This window comes from Sinohyriopsis cumingii, chromosome 15, assembly GCF_028554795.1.
Source record: "Sinohyriopsis cumingii isolate HCF-2022 chromosome 15, ASM2855479v2, whole genome shotgun sequence".
Classification (NCBI taxonomy): Eukaryota; Metazoa; Mollusca; class Bivalvia; order Unionida; family Unionidae; genus Sinohyriopsis; species Sinohyriopsis cumingii.
Genome location: NC_142975.1, coordinates 47,732,563 through 47,753,634, shown reverse-complemented (window position 1 = coordinate 47,753,634; position 21,072 = coordinate 47,732,563). Strand labels below are relative to the sequence as shown.

The 21,072-nt window shown below is 34.3% G+C and overlaps 1 protein-coding gene across 1 annotated transcript in view; it reads left to right on the top strand.

Moving 5' to 3' along the window:
* Positions 1-1,512: 1,512 nt before the first annotated feature.
* LOC149781748 (complement C1q tumor necrosis factor-related protein 4-like) overlaps positions 1,513-21,072 on the top strand; it is a 65,720-nt gene continuing 46,160 nt past the window's right edge. Inside the window, exon 1 of the mRNA XM_089935009.1 lies at positions 1,513-1,833. Coding sequence (XP_089791135.1) covers positions 1,513-1,833 — 321 coding nt within the window. The remainder of the gene's footprint in view (positions 1,834-21,072) is intronic.

The following is a 21,072-nucleotide window of genomic DNA, read 5'->3' as shown; positions in this document are numbered from 1 at the left end:
TAACAATCATACACTCTGTCTCTGTCTCTCCCCCTTTATCTATCTATCTAACTATATATATATATATATATATATATATATATATATATATATATATATATATATATATATATATATATATATATATATATATATATATATATTCAGTTTAGTAAAGATAAGTATTAACTTCTCAGCTGCCCAAAGATGAAATGATACAGGTGAAAGTTAATATCAAATGGCTTTTCTATATAAAAAAATTAAATCATTTACTCTGCTCGGTCATATTATGAGAAAATATTTAGCAATAGGTAAAACACTCATGCGAACTCAAGATAATAACCTGATAAAAGAGATGAATCACATATTAACACTGCTCCATCTGGTATTTCTGGAATCACATTCGCACACTAAACCCACTGCTCTTTCTTGAATTACATGTTTACACTACAACCACTGCTCTTTCTGAAATCAAGCACAAAATCCACTGGTATTTCTGGGATTACATGTGTACACCAAACCTATTAGTCTTTTTGCTATGACATCATATAATTAGAGCCTTCGCCTAGGATGCAGGAAGGTGAGGGTTCAATTTAATTTATTGTATAAACAATCACTGTGTGGAAACAAACTTTGAAGACGGCCATTTACTTCCTTGATTTCGATATTGATTTAAAGTATAATAATGATAAACACTCTAAATGCGCAGTTGTTTTTATTTTAAAATTTAGGCGTGTAAAGAAGAACAGATAGAAGTACTAAATTTTGAAGACGAGAACACTTCTTCCTCATATATTGCAAACTCGGAACAGTTTGTATATTCTACAAGAAGGCAATTATTTTCCTAATGGAGGAAACAGGAGAGACCCTAAAAAGCTGATAGCTGGGATAATAATCCATGTCTAACAATAACGAGACTATTGATGGATGCATGCAAACGTATTATCAAAAATCCTTATCGATTGTTTTATTATTAATTGCGTTTTGATTTTATGGTGTAATATATGTTCTGTTGATTTACTCTATGATATCAGTCATATTTTCACTGAACTGGACATTTTCTGATGCTCTGCATGATGCCATTCTATAGAAAATAATCAATTGTATCATATATTACATACCCATGTCTCTATAATGCCAATTGCCGCCTGTCCAAAGTCCACATGAAGACCTCCACTGCGCATTCGTGTTGTATAAAAGTATAGATGTACTGTCACAGTGTTATCAGATCAATGTAGTATTTACGAGCAAACGATTGGGTTGAATAGTTTTCAGTTGGGGATTTCTTTTGTTTGATACCTGACTGCCTTAGAGGTATTCCATTGCCATATTCTACTGAAAGTTTTATTTTGATTTTAATAATTGAGGTTTATATACATCTTACTACGAGCCTTTCTACTGAAGATACACAAAGATATTGATTAGTGTCGAGTAAAACGTTCCTTCGAAGCCTCTGTTGTAACTGAGAGCACAAAGTTATTGGGCTTTGTCACATTCCTCGTATATACATATTTGTGGTCAGGTGCATCTAAAATGGATCAGAAGCTGTTGTTTTTCATAACTTGTTTCTTATGTATCGGAGGAACTTTCGCAGACGTCTCAGGACAAAGTTTTTGGGAATTGAATTCTACGGATCAATTTATCCTGATATTTGATTACCTGGGTCACGATGCTAACCTTACTGTTCAGCTACTGAACATCGTGAAAGCATCCAGGTTCCTTCTGTCGGGTGGAAAGGAGAATGCATCAGCCCTAAACCCCGATTCGCCTGTCGTTTATTACTTCCTGGACAAAGTTGCAGAACTACTGCAAAATCCTGATTTTCTTTATATTGCAGCCATAGTAGAAGATGAGGTGAGTTACAAATTAGTTTTCACCAGTCTGTTTCCATGTCTGTATGTCTCTCTCATGTGAGTCATAAATTAATTTATTAACCCTTTTTAATTCATTTCATATTAACCTAGGGTCATCTGCAAGATGCAACTTTGTCGCTTTTCTTAGCTTCCAATATGTTTATTTTGGAGGGAAAAAATATTAGGATTTTGTCTTTTTCTTATTTGCATCAAACTAATACGGAATTATCAACCTTGCTCTCGTTTTGATGACCTGCAATGTTGTACTTTCTAAAGTTGTAAAAATATGATTGTACAAACCTCATGCGAGGTCTAAAAAGTATAAAACAGACGTCAATGAGTTATCCACTAAGCTGTCAGATGGTGAATAATTGTGCGTTTCTGTTAGACTTTATCTTATTAATGCGAAAGATCCATTTTATCGGCAAAATCTTCAAATTCCATATATCTAGGTAAGTGATGTTCTACAAAGTTGCTAACTTTCTTCCGAGATTCTTGAAATCAGTTTCTTTTATTATACATGTGCATTAGTAGCCACAATTGGTAATACTTAAAATATAATTTAATAACTCCTGAGGAACAAAAGCAGTGGAAAGTCTAACGGTATCACTACACTAACGAAACAATCGGCTATTATTCCATGCCATTGTAATCTGTAAGAAATGTATCTTTTTGCTCAGTTTTGTTCTCAGGAGATTTTCAAACTATGACGAAATTTGTCTCTCTTTAATAGAACTTAGCATCAAAAGACTGAAGAGAAAATATTTGTATTCTATTTGGCCTCTTACCTTTGACCAGGATGAAAATGGAAATTTGCGTGAAACAGTCGGTTCTGAAAGGTCACAGGCACAACACATTCAAGCATTTAATTCAAATGTAACTTTTTCCAGTAAATACATCACATCCTAAGTTGAATTTCATATGCTGTCTCCAAGTTAGTACCCAACATGAAGGAAATGGACTTCGTGCATTTGAACTTCTAACTAAAGCACTGGATTTAATCAAGGGTATAAAAATAAAGTGAAAATAAGGAACTTAATAAGTGTAGTAATGTATAAAGAGACCAAAGAAAATGTGTTTAAAAATAAATATCAGAATAGGAAATCATTATGCTGATGTTTCTTAGAAAGAAAAGAAACAGCAAAGAAACAAACAAGAAAAGGCACACAAAGGAGAAAATTATCATTCATACACCGGATCCGCACAACAGCGTGAATGTGTATGTATGAGTATGTGTGTGTGATTTGGATTTTGTAACGTAGCTTTAACAACTGTTTAGTCGCATCACTACGATCTCTGCAGTGTGGCAATTTATTGTGATGTCTATCATTGGGGCGTCATGGCGGAGACATGTAGCATGATGTCCCACCCAGCCACATTATACTGACCCCAGGCCTACCAGTCCTAACACTAATATCTTAATGTTGAGCGCCTAGCGAGGCAGCTGTTATTACCATTTTGTTGTCTTTGGTGTGACTCGGCCATGGCTCAAACCCGCGACCTCCCGCATTCGAGGCTGACGCTCTCACAACTAGGCCACCGGTGCGGTGATCCGCAAACCAGTGAATGTTCCATAAGTCAGGGGAAATCGGTGTATGTGGTCATTAAGTCACATTTATACATCGGGCTAATCTGGATCTCAAAGGCTCTTATAATCTCGATTTTGTTTGCTTGTTTATTCCATAGAGTACATTGCGAGACAATACATCTTTTGTGCTGGATTTCATCAAGTGAATAAAAAATGTAGCAATATATACGGAACTTAATTAGTGTAGCGATCTTTAAAAAGATCAAAGAATGTACTTGAAAAGAAATATAAGAACGGAGAATCATTATTCCTCCGCTTCTTACAAAGAAAAGAAACAATGAAGAAACAGACAAGACATAAATGCGCAGTGAGGAAAAGTATCATTCATGGATCGGATCGGCAAACCAGTGAATGTTCCGTAATTCAGGGGAAAATCAGTGTAAGCGATCGATCCGTCACCTTTATATATCGTGATAATGTTGATCTCTGTGTGTATTTATATTTTAGATTTTTTTTCTTATTTATTCTATAATATATATTGCTATAGTATAATCCAAAATAAAATAGCTAGATTCATTCATGTATCCAATGTGAAAATCAACTTTTAAACTAGAAATAAGAGCTAAATATCAATATTTCATTTTATTTGGTATTTGCTGACGGTTTGTATAGATATAGAAGAACAAAGTTCCTGGAGTACACATAATAACACTGTAATTGCCAATATAAATTCAAACAATTTCACAAATTTTTGTTTATTTTCAACACAGGTTCGCAAGGTCAAGATTTGTCATATGTCGCCTGACCATCCTGATTTATTGGTGAAGTATGTTTTAGCGAATACCGATTACCAGATGATTCTTCACAGGATTCTGCACAGACAACCAAGTTGCATTACTCATCCGTAATCAGTTATTAAATATAACTTGTAATATATATTTTGATGCATTCTGTAACTCAGACACCTTTATTTATTATCTATATCACACAACTTTTAAATTTAGGAGAAATGATGAAATACAATTTTGTAAATCACCAGAAATAATTAATGAGTGTTTACATGAAAGTAACCAGCAATTTATTGTTTTCCTCTCCTTTTTCATTCATTTTTGTTTCTTCATCGCAAGTGGAACTAAACAAGAAATTTAAATTGGAACATAAAATATACATAACTTGTAAATTAGTGTCCATATATTAATCTTCTATAGTTGAATTAATATCCTGTATTTTACAACGATTAATAATTTATATGTTCAATAGAAAATACATTTTTAAAAAGACACTTGTTCACTTGGAAAGACTTTGTTTTTGTCGAAAATGATGTATCAGAAATTCAATAACGAAACCCCTCATTTTACAAACATTTATACATGAGAGAAAAATGAAAATACATTTGTTCAGCTTAATCATAAAGAGTATTTGAAATAAATTCAAATGTGTTAAAAGCCTTGATAATTATGGAATATGATACTGGAAATTTGAAGAAAAGAAAGAAATCTTGTCGGTGAGGTTAACGTCATACTCTTGCAAATTGACAATGGTGATAGCAGTGGAAATCCAAAGAAGGAGACAGACCTAAAGAAGGACGTGCACAGTATTTGTAATAGATAACCGCGACGTACATCAGTAAGCAAATGGAACCAAGTCAGAGCATGATGGATCCCAATACATACATGGTTATGGGATATAATGAGATGCCTCACATGAGCAACGTGATCTCAGGTTGACCGAGAAGGACTCCAGGGAGCGGGATGAAATGAAGCTGACTGAGGAGTACCCCTTGTGAGGAAATATAACTGAAGTATTCCCAAAGCTAACCCAGACACAAAAAATGAATGGAAAAGAGAACTTACCGAATTCAACTTCATTTCTGAATCAGGATTGAGACCTGAGTACTGCGTTTTGAAATATATGATTATTGTCTTTATATTATCAAGAAAATACCTGCAGAAATATGGGAGTGAACCTACATGCGTTAGTCATTAGCACCAAAAGAAATGACATTTGCCTTCTGTAAACCATTCAGAATCTTTCCCGTAGCGTCAAACGCTGACAACATTGCTACATTTCTACATAAATATGGGTTCCGAGGGATAGTTTGTCTTTTTATGCATTAAGATTTGTTGGAGCCTCTAAGATCTTTCACCTAAACCAGTTCATTATTTTCGTTCTGTATGTTAAACCTAAATTTGAAATATAGACTCATTATTTTCTTTTTGTTCCAATATTTTCACATGTGAAAAATATATCCTTATAGTTTCACGTGTGAAAATGTCAGATTTCCCATGAAGCCATGCGACACAAAACGAGAACTCTGACAGCTAGAACAAACAAACATAAACTGATTTACATTTCAGTCATGGAAATTAATCTTTCATAAAGAAATCTGACTAGACGTCGTTAATGTCTTACTGACGTTAGTTTGCCTTAATTTTATTGACAAGAAAAGCAAAAACACAGTGATACATTCTCGAATAGGGCTTTCATTGTTTTCAGACAGGGTCAGACAGTTTACGAAATGACAGTATCATACTTTATTGCGACAGTTTAGGTCAATCCAATCTAGCTGCTTTCTTAAGTCATAAGTCACGTCTGTTTATATGATAAAGCTATAAAATAAATCGAAATTACGAGTAGGGGTTGGAGTGAGCGTGGTGTGCCGGAGAGCCTTTTCAATCTTGTTAACGTAGATAATGGAGCAAGTCTTGCATATATTAAAGATAAAATCTTCTTTTAATGCAATAACACCTGATAGATTTCATCCGTTGGTACCAAAACCGATATATTTTAGCTCGTGGCTACTCTACTCATTATAATATTATGCATTTGGTGTCACACGATGAAATATTCCCGGTATTAACGCAGGAAAACAAAATATCCTTAATTTATTTACCTCACCATAACTGTTATTAGAGTTAAATAGACCAATGATCAATATAAACTACTGAGTTACATCTGTAGTAACTTAATTACCTTTTGTAATTTTCGTTGTGCTATTAGAGTAAGTGAAACGACGTGTGAAAAAAATTTAAAAAAAGGATGTTATTCAATAAACATTATATTATCTGGCAGCTGAAGACTTCTAAAAGGACGCAAGATACAATAATTTGAGGTAAGTATTATTGATCTTTGTTACTGACAGCTATGTACGACCTACTGTTATTTTGATGTAATTTGATTACTTCATTTTGAATCGCAGAGGTTGATTATGTAATTATAAATGACAAGTGTGACATGGTGTGTGAATACATTTAATATCAAGCTCATTTATACAACCATGTGATACATTCTAAGTCGAATAATCCTTTATTATAAAGGGTGAATGCACCAGGAGAACGTTTAATCACGGTTAAAATGATGGAATAGAAATTCTTAATAGCAATGAATTCAGACTGCATTTTCAGCATATGTCCCATAATATTGATCCTCATGAAGTGTTTTAGCCATCATCTTCAGACATTGTATGAGTAAAAAGTACAATTATGGCTTATTATGATATTAAAAGAGAAGTTCAAGTATCAGTATTATTTACTAGATGTGGGCGGTATTACCGTTATACCGGTTTACCGCGGTATAATTTGCCGGTGGTATGTACCACGGTACTTTCTCACTGTTTGGAAGTTTCAGAAAATAAGGAGTTTAGGGAAATTCTAGAATAACTATCAACAGGAAGGTTTCCTTTTGCATGATAAAATAATTCAAAACATCATTCATTAAAACAAAAACAAAAAAAAAACAATTGTATTTTCACAAATGAATTTGAAGTAGTACAAATATAAATTTATATTTCTTTAATCACCTGTTTGGCACGTGTCACGTATGTCAACGTGGTGGACAAAATGGCATGTTGTTGAAGTTTTCCTCCCAAATCGAAATTTTTAGAAGCATTTTCTGATTAAAAATAACATATATGTCAATTGTTTGTTTCAAGCGTATGGTAATATGTTAAGGACACGTGTTTCTTTGCACGACTGCAAATCATGCTAAGTTTTTTTCAGGACAGCAGATGAATTCTGTTTTAATCTCAATATTTTGTCATTTACCGTGTCAGTGTGTTTTATATTAACTGGTTCTCTCTGGTAAATACATTGCCTAGGTGTTGGCATCCCACTCAAAGTTTCCCTGCCTATAATATCAATAGTATAGATAATATATTGTAAGTTTTGGTGTCAGCACTTCCTATTTTTATCAAACAGCTCTCTAATATCATCATATTTCACAGGCTGTCCGCTATAGAGTAAGCTTATTGGTCCCACTTTAATTGCAGTTTATATATTACAATTTATACAACAATTAACATACACATAACAAATTCATATACTGATAGGTACTGACCATATAATTGGGCGGGTCTGTGATTTATTTTTTACCTGAGATAATACTATTTTCTTGTATCGCAAGATATCTTGTTTCGTCCAACTGTTGTCCAAGTTATTGACTGATGGAATTTTCTTTAAAATAATGTTTGGCCCTTGTCCCAGGAAATACATTTTTGGTCCCTGGTATACTGTGGTACTTATTGCAGTATGTTCATAACTACTATGCTATCGCAAGATATCTTCTTTCGTCCAACAATATACTGGATATGATACGGTGTGTTTTTGCTATCAGTCGGAAGAAGATATTGTCCCAGTTATTGACAGATTGAATTTTTCATAAAAATATTGTCTGGCCCTTGTCATAGAAAATAAATTATTGGTCCCTGACATGATTACGGTATGCTGTGGTACTTATCTCATTATGTTCACAACTACCGTGCTAAACCTAGGTACAAATTTTCTCGCGGTATGCAGCTCGAGATACAATAATACTTTCAACTTAATTGCAACATATTGCATTTTAACGGATTTAAGTCCTCCAAAATTTTAACAAAAGCTTTTTTAGGCAGTGGGGAAGCATCTTAAATACATAAAAGTTCAGCGAAACAACGTGATGGCGAGGACAATTAAGTCTTTATTGATTCAAACCTCTCTCCGGTATACCATATTTTTATACAAGCAAAGAGTTCACAAACATGGATTGATTTTCGATGTATCTAATTTTGATCTGTGGTAAACATTAAGAGAGAGAGAGAGAGAGGGACAGGGACTACAAGATAAATAAATAAACACACAGCATGTCTACAACCTTTACTTGGTAGCTAGGGAGACAAGTAGATAGATAAATCAAAATGTTGTTGCTGTTATCTAGACTCTACATATTGCACATTTCATTCGGTAAATCAGAGCATCTAGGAAGTCCATGTAGACGACGTGACACACCTCCGTTATCTTACTTTGAGGCCAGTAAAATACAGAATACATGGTGTGTGTGTCAATCCAGTGCATGATGTTCAAACGATATCAAGGGATTGTTTGATAGAGGTATGCTGGTTTTTTTAAACTATTTTTGTGTTTAAAGGTCAATTCCGTATTACATATTACTGCTTTGTATAAATAATAATAATAATAATAATAATAATAATAATAATAATAATATTGTTATTATTATTATTATTATTACTATTAATAATAATATTATGATTATAATTTCTCTAATTTGTACCTCTTGAACTACCTGTAGAATCTAAACTACCTGAGCTTGATAGGACAAGGTAAAATTCGGTTATGTACGAGACTACAGGTATTTACATAACTCTACCAACAGACCTGTTTCTGTTTAGTTCCAAATTTGGTGGGAAATGTTTGTCAATACCTGGACTAGTTTATCTTATTTATCCGTCTATCTGTCCATTCAGCTATCCAATTGTTTAAACAGTCTGTCAATCAAACCACTCCTACTCATTCGTCGGGTTTCGTATATTCAGACAACTTGCAAATGTCCTATGAAACCCTCAATCCTCTGCCCATTCCGTTTGTCTGTCAATCAATCTAACCATCCATCCATCTATTTATTATCCATTTCACTCAGATTGAACAACGTCATTTATCCAATGTCTGATATATGTAGAAAATTTATCTCTAAATTTTCATGTGAAACCGGACCAGACGCAATCATAAGAAATTGATGTTCGCAAGCACTTGAGAAATTATTAAGCCTATCTCTTTCCATATATTAATACAGACGGACGTTTTGTCATTCTGAAGTTTACTTACAAAAGCAGAGACACATTTCTGTTTGAAAAGTTGACTTTTTCATTTTATCCATTTTAAACAACTAATGCATAGCTAAACTGTTCTCTATATGTACTGGTTTAAAATCAGTAATACTATTTAAGTCAAAGTTTAAAAATTTCCTAATTGAATTATGCATAATCCTGGTTATTAGTTTGTAAACATCAGGACAATTCTAGAAGGTTATTTGGCATTAGGTAATATTTTTCTTAGAAAATGCTAATTGTGACATGAGGTCAAGTAAAAATATAATCTTGCAATTGTGAGAACATTATTCATTCGGGCTTTAATATCTAGCACTTTCAAGTTGTATTATGTTGTAACCAGTTGGGCTGAATATTATTTCTTCAAATTATTAAATTCAAATGAATATTTTCTCTGGACATACAAAAGCGCTTCGGTAAAATTTTGGGCAAAGACTTTCACCGGAATTTATACTGAATTTAAACCTGGAATTTTATTACTGTGATCAACAAAAGACTGTTGACACATCAACACTCTGTATACTATAACAGACATTTCATCGCCTTCAATTTTTGGAGATCTTTGGGATTTGGGATCACAGTACCGTAAATTCTTTTTTCTCATTTTCGCTTTGTATTCTACGGAGATATATTATTTGTTAAATTTTACAAAGCTTGTTGTCTCACACTCTTTTCTGGTGCTTATTTTAAGAACATATACTCCACACAGGTCACATCACTTATATTGCGGATCGTTACAAATGAATTTACAACTATTGGTAAATGGATACAGGGATTGGGAGGAGAGGGTTCATAGAATAACATTATAACAACTGGACTCACAGTCATACAATGTAATACAAGAATTCGGATATTTACAATGTAGGTGTGGGTGGGCGATAGATCCGTTACTCCCCCATCGTAACTGTCAAGGTCGATGTTTTGCACTGTCTGACTACTGAACCCCTATCACTTTAACCATTTACCCATATTCTCAATTTCATGTGTCAGTAGCCGTTTTTCGGTAGCCTAAACTGGGAATGAAGAAAAAGTAAATTTAAAGAAGCAAAAATTGTTGCTTACGTATCTGGATAAAAACGATTCTTCAAAATCACAATGAACTCATGAAATCTTCAAATTCAATAATCTTTCGTTTGTCATACAAAATAACACAAAATATCCTTTCAAAATTGAACTTCTACACAGATTACATATGCCAATTTAGATCAAATATTAAGACCATACTGTGGAATGTTCAAAACCTTAGATCGCCTACTATTGGTCGAATTTAATGCTGACGTAGCAATTACGTTACAAATGAAGAACCCATGTTCTATAAATAGCTACCTTTCAGCAAGGTCCATTCTTCAATATCTTACCATAGGTTTAAAATAATTGCCAACGTAGTTTGTACCAAACGTATACAAGTTACGAAACACTGTAAATGTAAACCTTTAAGGGTGGTGTGTACAATAAGGATAGAATGGTTTGCTCATATACGAAAAGGATGTTGCAGGTTTGTTTTATTAAAGAAAGGTTTGACAGGATAAATAATAGAAGCTGTGGCTGTGTGGGTTGAAATTGAATAATATTCCAGTAAAATAAATAAACATATCACAAAATGAACACATGACATACCTGACACAGTTTAGTGGTGGCTTCTTGTGTTTACAGCATTCATATCGTCAAGTTCAAGCACGTACGTCACAGAACAAAACAGGATTTCAATATACTTTGTCTGAGATGCAGGAAACGATCTTTAAGATAGCTATATTTTAGGGTTCATTATTGTTCATACAGATATATAAGTACGATTTAAGAGATATAACTATTTTATTGGGGAGTTGAGAGGTATTGGAATACAGATAAAAATATAAGGCACATGTATGCATGACTTCAAAACAATCTGAAAGATCATTGTTTTGTAATGTCAACCATGTTATCACGTTTGAGGCATACACGTTGTTTGCTAAAGTCAATATGCATCAGAAAATCTAAGAAACAAATCTGTGTAAGTCAGTAACTTCACCCAATAAGAGGAAGTCTATTGTACGTGGGTGCAATTCAATAACCAGAGAAGTTACAATACACTTGGTCTTTAGTGCCATTATCAGACCCTGCTGCTTTTAGATAAACTGAATCTCCAACTTGCAGACGGGAGATGACGGAGTTGCCTGTGTTCTGTGCTGTCCTGGAAAGCTGACGTCATTGTTTGGAAGGTTGAACGGCAGGGTCACTATTATCCTGAAGTGTTAGACAAAAATATTTTACCAAGTCCAGAGCTAATAAAATTTGTTCTTAAAAGTGTGGAAAGAAACAGATAAAGTGATTTTGACTGTGATATACACTGTATGACAAGTTAAAAACAAATTTTGAATCTTCTAAAATACTAATATTATTTTCGTTGATGTCAACATGATTTTTGTGGTTAAGACTACGAATCTGTTTAAGTTTACATAAGATTTTAAAGGAAAGTTTATTTTGAAAGCTGTCGACTTGTTCCTTGTAATACTCTTCGTTATTGTCGTCAATGTTACTATCAGTATAAACACTCGCCATCATCTTCAATATTATTACTATTATTATTATCATTGGTAGTAGTAGTAGTAGTAGTAGTAGTAGTAGTAGTTGTAGTAGTAAAATGTAAGTATTAGGTTTGTTTCGAGAGGATGTTTATACCTACTCAGAATTACTACAAACGTACAGTGCAATACAATGATTTGTCAACGCTTGTACATGCACATTAAATTCGTACAATCCTTGCATGGGAGCAGTGAAATTTCCCTTGCCTTGGTCGATGGCAAGCTGCAGATTTATAAAGATTCTGTCAAACACAACCCTCATGTCTGATATTGTGAAACTTCTCGTCAGACCAGCGGAAAATGCAATCCCATCTTTGCTTCCTAGAAAGTACAGAGCAAGAAATAGCAATTTGAAGACGGATTATTGATAGTGAAATGTACGAGTTAAACTAATCCACAAATATTGACTTAAATTCCTAATTTTGTATGCTTAGTATTCCCCGACTATAGGTAGGTATAAGTCGGAGAACCATCACAATGACTACCTCAAAATTCGGTACAAGTGCACATTACTTTACAGCGAATAATGGTTACCACTAGTAAATAATATTATATTTTAATTCTAAACCAGCTTAATATTTGCTACGAGAGAGAGAGGGGGGAGAGAAAGAGAGAGAGAGAGTAAAATTCCTGATTTATTTCGTATGGACAAACTCCTAGAAAGAAATTGCCTTTATCCACACCCAACATCGAACTTATCCCCAGAAGGACCTTTGAGTGGAATCTTACTTGTTAATATTCCGTAATGATGCTGATAAAAACATTGGTGAAATCTAACTTCTCTCATTTATCAGTAAAACACACCACCTGCATGTTACTATTGATGAATAGCTAGTTGACTCATTAATAGTACACTCAGCTGCAACACTTATGACGTTTGTTAGGCATGTACCTATGTCATATTAACTTGGTTCCTATTTTCTTCTTCGAAAGCATCGTCCAGCACAAATTTTGTTTATAAGGTACTGTCATTATGAATTAGAAATATACAAACCTTAGGATAAATGAGTATCAGCTCCAAAAAGGATCCCAGAAAATGTTTTGTAAATTTAATTCACTTGTACACGATAACCCGAATTCAAATGTAAAATTACTGCTTCCTGCTTCTGCACGGTCTGTCGGTCTGCCCAGATAGCGAGCAAAGATATTGGTTATTATGACACAGGTCTTCGGAGATTGATTCATTTGCATCTGACAGTGAAAAGAAATGGAAAATATACACGCCTTGGACAGGTGCTGTGAAACCGCCGGTATAGGTATTATACATGTTGCTTTGATTCAGTAGTAACTTGTCAAACAAGAGGGCATGTCCCCGAAGAACGATCTTTTGCGAGGTCAAGGTGACGGAGAATGTAATGCCTGTATCGCTACCATTTGCTGTTGATAAAACAAATGTTAAGTACCTAATAAAATGTAAAACTCGTGCCCCAGTTGGACTAAAATAATGAAATAATTTGACTTCAAAATTGAGAATTTATAATATCATGCCTTCGAAGCTTCAAACAATATAAATATATTTGGTTTGAAATGAATGGTACGCATTGAAAATCACTTATAAACTTAAAAATATAACACATGGAGCTTGTGTTTAATCAAGAAGAATAAGTTTATAAATTATTAAAAATTGCCTCAGATATACAGCAAGCCTCTTTCTAGAAAAGTTTAAGATTACATCACTGTTGTTAAGTCTCACATAGATGCTTAATGTTGCTGTTTTTTTTTTAAAAAAACTCGTTGGTACTCACAAAGCATCAAGAACAATGTTTGCAAATAAAATCTGTATTACAAAGTTTTAAGATGTTGAGTGACACTGGGTATGAGCATTCTGTTAAAATAACCTATCATTAGTTAAAGTAATATAATGTTGATACATTCATAAACAAAGTACTGGTACTGATCGGAAAGAGAGAGAATAAGAAAGTATTGATCTATGAGATCTTAAGACAACTTGTAACTGGTTTGTTTTGTTTCAACTCCTTTTACAAATCGGAATCTTTTTTGTGCATTTCAAAAATGTCACGAATTTCCGTTTCTTATTAATGCTCCTGACAAGCTACGAGTGCCATATTTTAGCTCTGTACAAATCAGAGTCTTAAATCTGGTTCTTTGCAATACTTTTGCAGACCTTTTAGACAAGAGGCCATTCTATGGCATCAGTTAAATAATAGGATATGAATGCAACTCACCGGTCACCAATCGACCTCCAGGGAAAGTCATATAGAACTAACCGTATAATCTCTATGATCATTTGTTTGTACTGAAACCTAGTCTCCTTGGTTCATGTACAGAATCACATCATTTCATATAGTACCCCAGTCATCGTAAGACCAGCCGCAGAGATATGCGACCAGTTCTTGATTCTTGTAAATCTCGAGCCAAATTCGGGAATCGAGGGTCATCTCGTATACCTGAAACTTGTAGATTCCCTCCGCTGGACTCCAGAAAAAGAGAAATCTTCATCTGGACCCAAACGAGTTACCACCTTCACATGAAGAAAAGAACAAATACAAAAGCATTAACGGTTTAATGCATTTTTCGTGATGATTAATAGCCTAGTACTTAATCTTCTTGTCAATCTAGTTCAAGAATTTGTTTATTTTTCCATATAAATATATTACGTTGTGTAACTGCGCATTGTGGTGGCTGAAGACACGCTCATTACAAGGGAAACTATATTTTGCTTGAATAAATAAATTTTACATTGCGAAATATTAAATGTTTAAATATAAGATCCTGTGAAACTTTACATAAGACTGCAAGTCACAGATATTGACAATGCCTAGCTGAAGCCGATTGTTGAACCAGCAACAGCTGTAAGTTCAGAGTCCTGTCCCAAGGTTAATGCAATCTGCCCTTGTCAGATTTCTTGAGCAAGAGCTGAAACAAATATTTAACGTAATCAATTGACAACCTTATAAATATAATGTTAATAGTGTAGGAATATACTTGATAGTTTTACTCCGACAATAATAGTTGTTTACTTGACCATCAATCAAGGCCAGGAACGAACTCAAAAATAGAAACTGTGCTTCTTTTATTAGGTATTTATGGAAGTTTCAGGTCAAACTGAATTTTTTGGGAAGATATCAAATTCCTAGTAAGCACAATTACATTACATTGATATGTAAAGAAAGTAAAAGAGAGGCGGCTGATGGAAATTACAGGGTTTTGTTATTCAATAAACTTGCCAGAGATACCAAACACATTTTTCGATGCGGAAGTTACTAGTTCTTGGGCTGTAAAGAAGTATACAATTAGTGGGTGTTAATAATAAATGATGGACAAGGCGCGGATAAATCTTCTAAAGAAATATGTGGCTACAAGAGCTGCATTTAAGAACAAAGTTGAGAAAGAACGTGCTGCACAACAACAAACCGTAGAAGAAACTGCAAGACTCTTTAAGCCTATCACCGAATCAGTGCTTGACCAACATTATCACCGAAATATCTAGAAATAACTAAAAGATAAAGGTTTGCGAGGACTACTCGATGAAGAACAAAAGCAAATTGTTGAGGATATTGTTGAGCGAATTGGTGATCATGATGCACGACAAGCTGAGGTTATGCAAAAAATGAAAGAAAAAGATTTTTGTATGCAATAAGCTGATGAGAGAACAACGAGAAAATTAAAAATAATTGAGGAAGTAAACACGAAAAACATAACAGGAAATTATTTTAAAAAATCTATTTACAGAAAAAAATATTTTACAGAATATGTTACCTTTGAGTTTAGCAAACGATATGTTATGTTTGATAAACACAGATTAGAAGATCATGGACTGAAGATATAAAAAAATTCTTTTTCAGAATGTTTAAATAGTCTAATACAAAAAGCAGATGAGACTATAAATAATCTGGATTCCGCAACGGAAATGATGATGCTGGACACAAATATAAATATTCCGTCAAGGTGTTGTTGCTAAGATATATCTAGAAGTTTTTGATAGCGTTTTACGCTCTGTACAAGCTACAAAAAATTTCAAACAATGGTGAAAGAAATAGAAGATGAGGAGGTAAATAAATATATTAAACAACCGAGTAGCAGTGTTTATAATATGATAAACAATTTGAAATGGCTTCCGAATATGATACTGTGGAAGAAACATCAGGTAAAATATTCAAGATCTTTAACTCGCAGCTGATATTTGTTATGGACGGATTCTGTTTACATCATCGAAGGAAGCTGGAAACACTAGGACAGAAATAGACAATGAAATAGTTTATATACTTGATCATCTACGATCAGACGGATCTTTATCGACGGACGAGTGTTATGTGTCAAACAACTAACCGATTCGCTAACGCAAACACATTATCATGTTTTTATTTGCAAATAGCAAATAAAGTTGATGTCGATGACACTGTTAGTCGACTCATCGCAGGCAACATCGAAATAGCGCAAACGTTTCAGTTTTGTATAATCCTGTCATAAACTTGATCATAGGTCCCCAAAGCAATATGAGATCGGATTAGTATCTGCTACTGTCTGGCGAATGTCAAAACTAACGATGATTTTACGTTCGGCATAAAAACAAATGGTGTCATCGACTGGAAATCTGTTAATATACCACGAGGAGCCTACAGCGTCACATATATCAAGAAAACGATAAAGTATCTTATAAGCGTTAGCAACAGCGGTAAATCAACTAATAATGTCGAGATCATTCCGAATTACAACACATTACGAGAAGAATAACACTAAAAAACAAATTATTTATTGATCTTAGTAGACAATACCCAATCGGATCATTGCTCGGATTCAATAAACAACAATATGGATCTGATATATCTGCGACAATATCATATGACAGCGAGTCAGCCGTCAACATCACATATGTAAATATAATAAATAATAATATCTTGCAAATCAAGCATTAGAAGATATTTCCATGCACTTTGCGATAGCAAGTACCATTCTTAACATTGTGTCGTTCAGAGATGATGACTCGAGGTCTAGTGCAACTAATATGATGTGGATGAAGGGTGCCTCATCTTGAGATACTGCTGATTTGGATCTGATTCAAATTGGTGAAAAACCAATTGCTGGCGCTAATGATGCTGGAACTCGCACTATTATAAACAATCTTTATTAAGGCTTCGTAATCAATATGGAACGGCTGCAGCAGTTGATAATGCAATAGAAAATGTGAGAAATGCTCTGATAGATCTATGTAATGCAATTAGAATTACCCCATATTTGCTGATACAGTTGCTTTGTTAACAAAGGCTCAGAGTGTTGTTCCTGTGCTACATTTTCCAGAATACAATGACGGTTCTGTTAAACGAAGAAATTATACAGCTCAATCACATCAAATTATAATGATAACTCCGTTAAGCACAATATTTGGATTTTGCAGGGACTAAAATAAAGTTTTTCGTGGTATAAAACATACTCTTACACTTGACCGAGCTGATAGTAACGATTGTCTGATTAGAGCTTTTGGTATTGATGATTGCCAGTTTGTGATTTCACGATTGGCGGTTTGGATTCCAAGAGTTGTTGAAACGTATCTCGAGCGTATATGTATATGATGAAGGTGATGCAAAAATATTAGGAAATTGATAGTGGATCTCGAAAAATCTGTTGAAGAGTTTCGATCTCTTTACCAGGTATTTTATTTTGATGTTAGTAAGCACAGCGAATGATCTATGGGGTCAACAGCTGACATCGAAGTAACATGGACGTTTCGAGTGGTTCCTGATGCACCAGATAACATATACTGCGCTTATGCTTTTGTAACATCTTACAGATACATAACGCTTGACGCCGTCAAATGTAGAATCACTATACAGGTGCAGTGTTAAAAAACATTCAATTTTATCTAAAAAACGATATAACAAACATGAAACATATTTGACATGAGATTAACCTGTCACAACGCGGAATGCAGGTATACCCAATGCGAAGACGGACACGTGGAAGTCGTGGCCGAGGATTAATATTACCGGGAACCAGAAGCTGAAATCGTCCGCGTTAAAATGTTCAAAAGATGAGTTAGCAAATAGAACACCAGAAACTAATCAAAGCTGTAATATCAATATACAAAATTTCAAAGATGGATATGGAACGCATTGGGTCGCTCTTTACAAGAAACACTACTTTGACTCGTTTAGTCTCCTCTGAGTGATGTTATTAAAAATTGCATCTTAAAAATATTTTAAAAAATAAACTATAACTATAATCAGCTTCAGCCAGTTGGAAACATCAGTTTGTGGCTATTATTGCGTTATGTTTATCTTACAGATGTCTGGAACGCAAGCGTCCAAGTCGTCTGGTGAACAGGTTAACTATTTAAAGTCTATTCTGCAACTTGACCCGTTTCCTAGAGTCAGCAACGATTGTAAAGCTACACATACTAAGTTTGTCTGATATCAAGTATACAAATGACAACAGATTGTCTCAAATGCAGAACCAAAACCTATAACACAAATTAAGTAACAGAAACAACTAGCAACAACAGAAAAATGTTGAAAAGTGTCTGTGTTGTCTGTGGTAAGAAAAATAGTATGTTTATTAAACAAGTTAAATCCAGTGATAGAATCACTGGTTGTGCAATGCGAACCCAGAATACTAGCGCTCCAACAATAACGTCCGACGTTAGGAAGCAACTAAAAATAAATGATGAAATGTAATTGCGAAAGTGTGAACAAAGATCTGTGCCTTGAACAAAATAAGATAGTTGCTTATTGTCAGCACTGCATTCACAGATAGATCATCGGATTAAGACTAAATATATATAAAATTATTGGCTAATTAACGTAATCGAAGGGGGGGGGGACATTGCCAGGACATAAATAAAGCGAACCATGGAAACCACTTGATCAGCAACTCGACGAAACGATAATCCACTATAGGGAAAATAACCTTATAATGCTGTTGATGCAATTGCGATGGGTCATGATATTTGTTATCGTGATCATGTCGACGACAAACTAGGTTGCGATCGTGTAATGCTTGACGAATTACAAGAGATGAAACCGGATAATATGCGAGAACGATTCTACAGAAATGTTTTACATGGTATCATTGCAGCAAAATATAAACTTGGCGTTGGGATGCAAAGCACTCCGATGCAAGAATACACACTGCCTCAGAAACTTGTGTCAAATCAGCTAGCACATGAGCTTCACATACCTAAAAAAGAAAGGTTTCTACGACAGAAGGTCGTCGCAAACGCAGCTGATGATATCCGGGCGATAGATCTCGCAGATATGCAAAACAATGTACAGCGCAACGATAGCAAACGATATCTGTTTAACGTCACTGATGTCTTTCGCAAATACGCGTTTAGTGTTCCTGTTTCTGATAAAACTGGATCTACGATAACAAACGCATTAGAATATATTATTGTTAAGACGGAGCGAAAACCTAATGAAATCTGCACCGACCATGGATCAGAGTTTTTAACAAGCGGTTCGAGCAGTTTCTGAAACAAAACAAAATAAAATGTAAATATGTTAGCGGTAATGAAGGAAAGAGTGTTGTTGTCTAACGAGTTAATCATACGATAAAAGAAAAGATCTACAAGCAGCTTACAACACAAAACATAAGCAGATATACTGATGATCTGTCTGTGATGATATTAGATAACAATGATGCTAAACATAAGACACTTCCAAACCCGGATCCAGTATGTCACCAAACAAAGCTATAAAAATAAATTTTCTTCCAAACGAGAACATATATCGCAGACACAACTTAAACGTTGGTGATCACCACAGAAGTTCTTTAACAAACAAACAAAAAACTGGAAAAAGGCTTTACTAGTCTGAGGAAGTATTTCTCAACAATACTGGTAACATACAAGCTAAATGATCTTGCAAATGAAGATCAAATGAAGTTTCTACGAACATGAATTTCAACTAACACAAGATATACTTGTTATCAAACGAGTGATGACAAACGTGGTAAGAAACGTTTGGTCAAATGGCTCGGTTACAGTGATAGTTTTAACAGCTGGATTCCAACTAGTGAATCCAAAGATCCTTGATTAGATCGTCAGCGATCCTATTAGATCGCCGTAGATTTTTACATATTTTAGCAGAAAAGACTTGCATTTAACGGATATGCACAGCGATATTAAATGTTGTCATCGATCTGCTGAAGGCGTAGAGTGCCCGCACTCTCCCATCAAATTTGAAATCTTTACAAAAATAAAATCAAATTTTATATTTGTATGACGACCATAAACGTCTAGTTGTCCAAGATACATAAATGGCTTGAGTATCTCTCAAACTGTCTGATGCTCTGCGACAGTAAAATCAAGTTTTTTTTTTAAAAAAAAAATCTTTTTGGCAAAGTGATATATGACATCATATCGTGATTGCGCTGCGACTAAAACTTGTCCGTGCACAGGTATTATATCTGGTTTATCGGCAGGTTGATCATCAGGTACAGGAAACAAATATGTTTCTAAATTAAATTGTGACTGCTCTACATGTTGATGTGTTACTGTCAGTTGATTACAATCTTCAATATATCAACATCAGCTCGAAGATTAGCAAGTCGTTGAAACATATCATGTTTATCAGTGACATTTTATATATAACATTTATCTGATATAAATACTAAAAATGTCAGATGAAGTAAGACGTATTGTGCGAGATCAAATCTTCAATATGAACTTGCTATTTGACATGGTTAAAGTTTTCATTAGCAATGATAAAACGGTTCTCAAGCATGTTAATCTTGCTGTTGAAGATCTTTACTCGGCTTTTGAGGTACTGTTAACAGATTTTGCAGTATCGGAACTTGAAAAAGATTAAAAATATATTTGTCAGATACGACAGGGAAACTATCATGAAATGGGCCCACTGCTGCTTGACTCGAGAAAATCTTAGGGATATTCTAAAGATCGATCTGTGATCATTAAATTTCAATTTTGTGGCAACTAGTTGAATAACATGGAACAGGTTGTTACTAGAGCTAATATTGTTGTCAACTTGAAGAGGCTATAACAAACATGTTTCGTGATGATGTTAATGCGATGGCACGCTTCAAAGTAGAATGAAAACAAAAATCTTATTTTGCTTAACAACTTCGAAGTCGATCGCA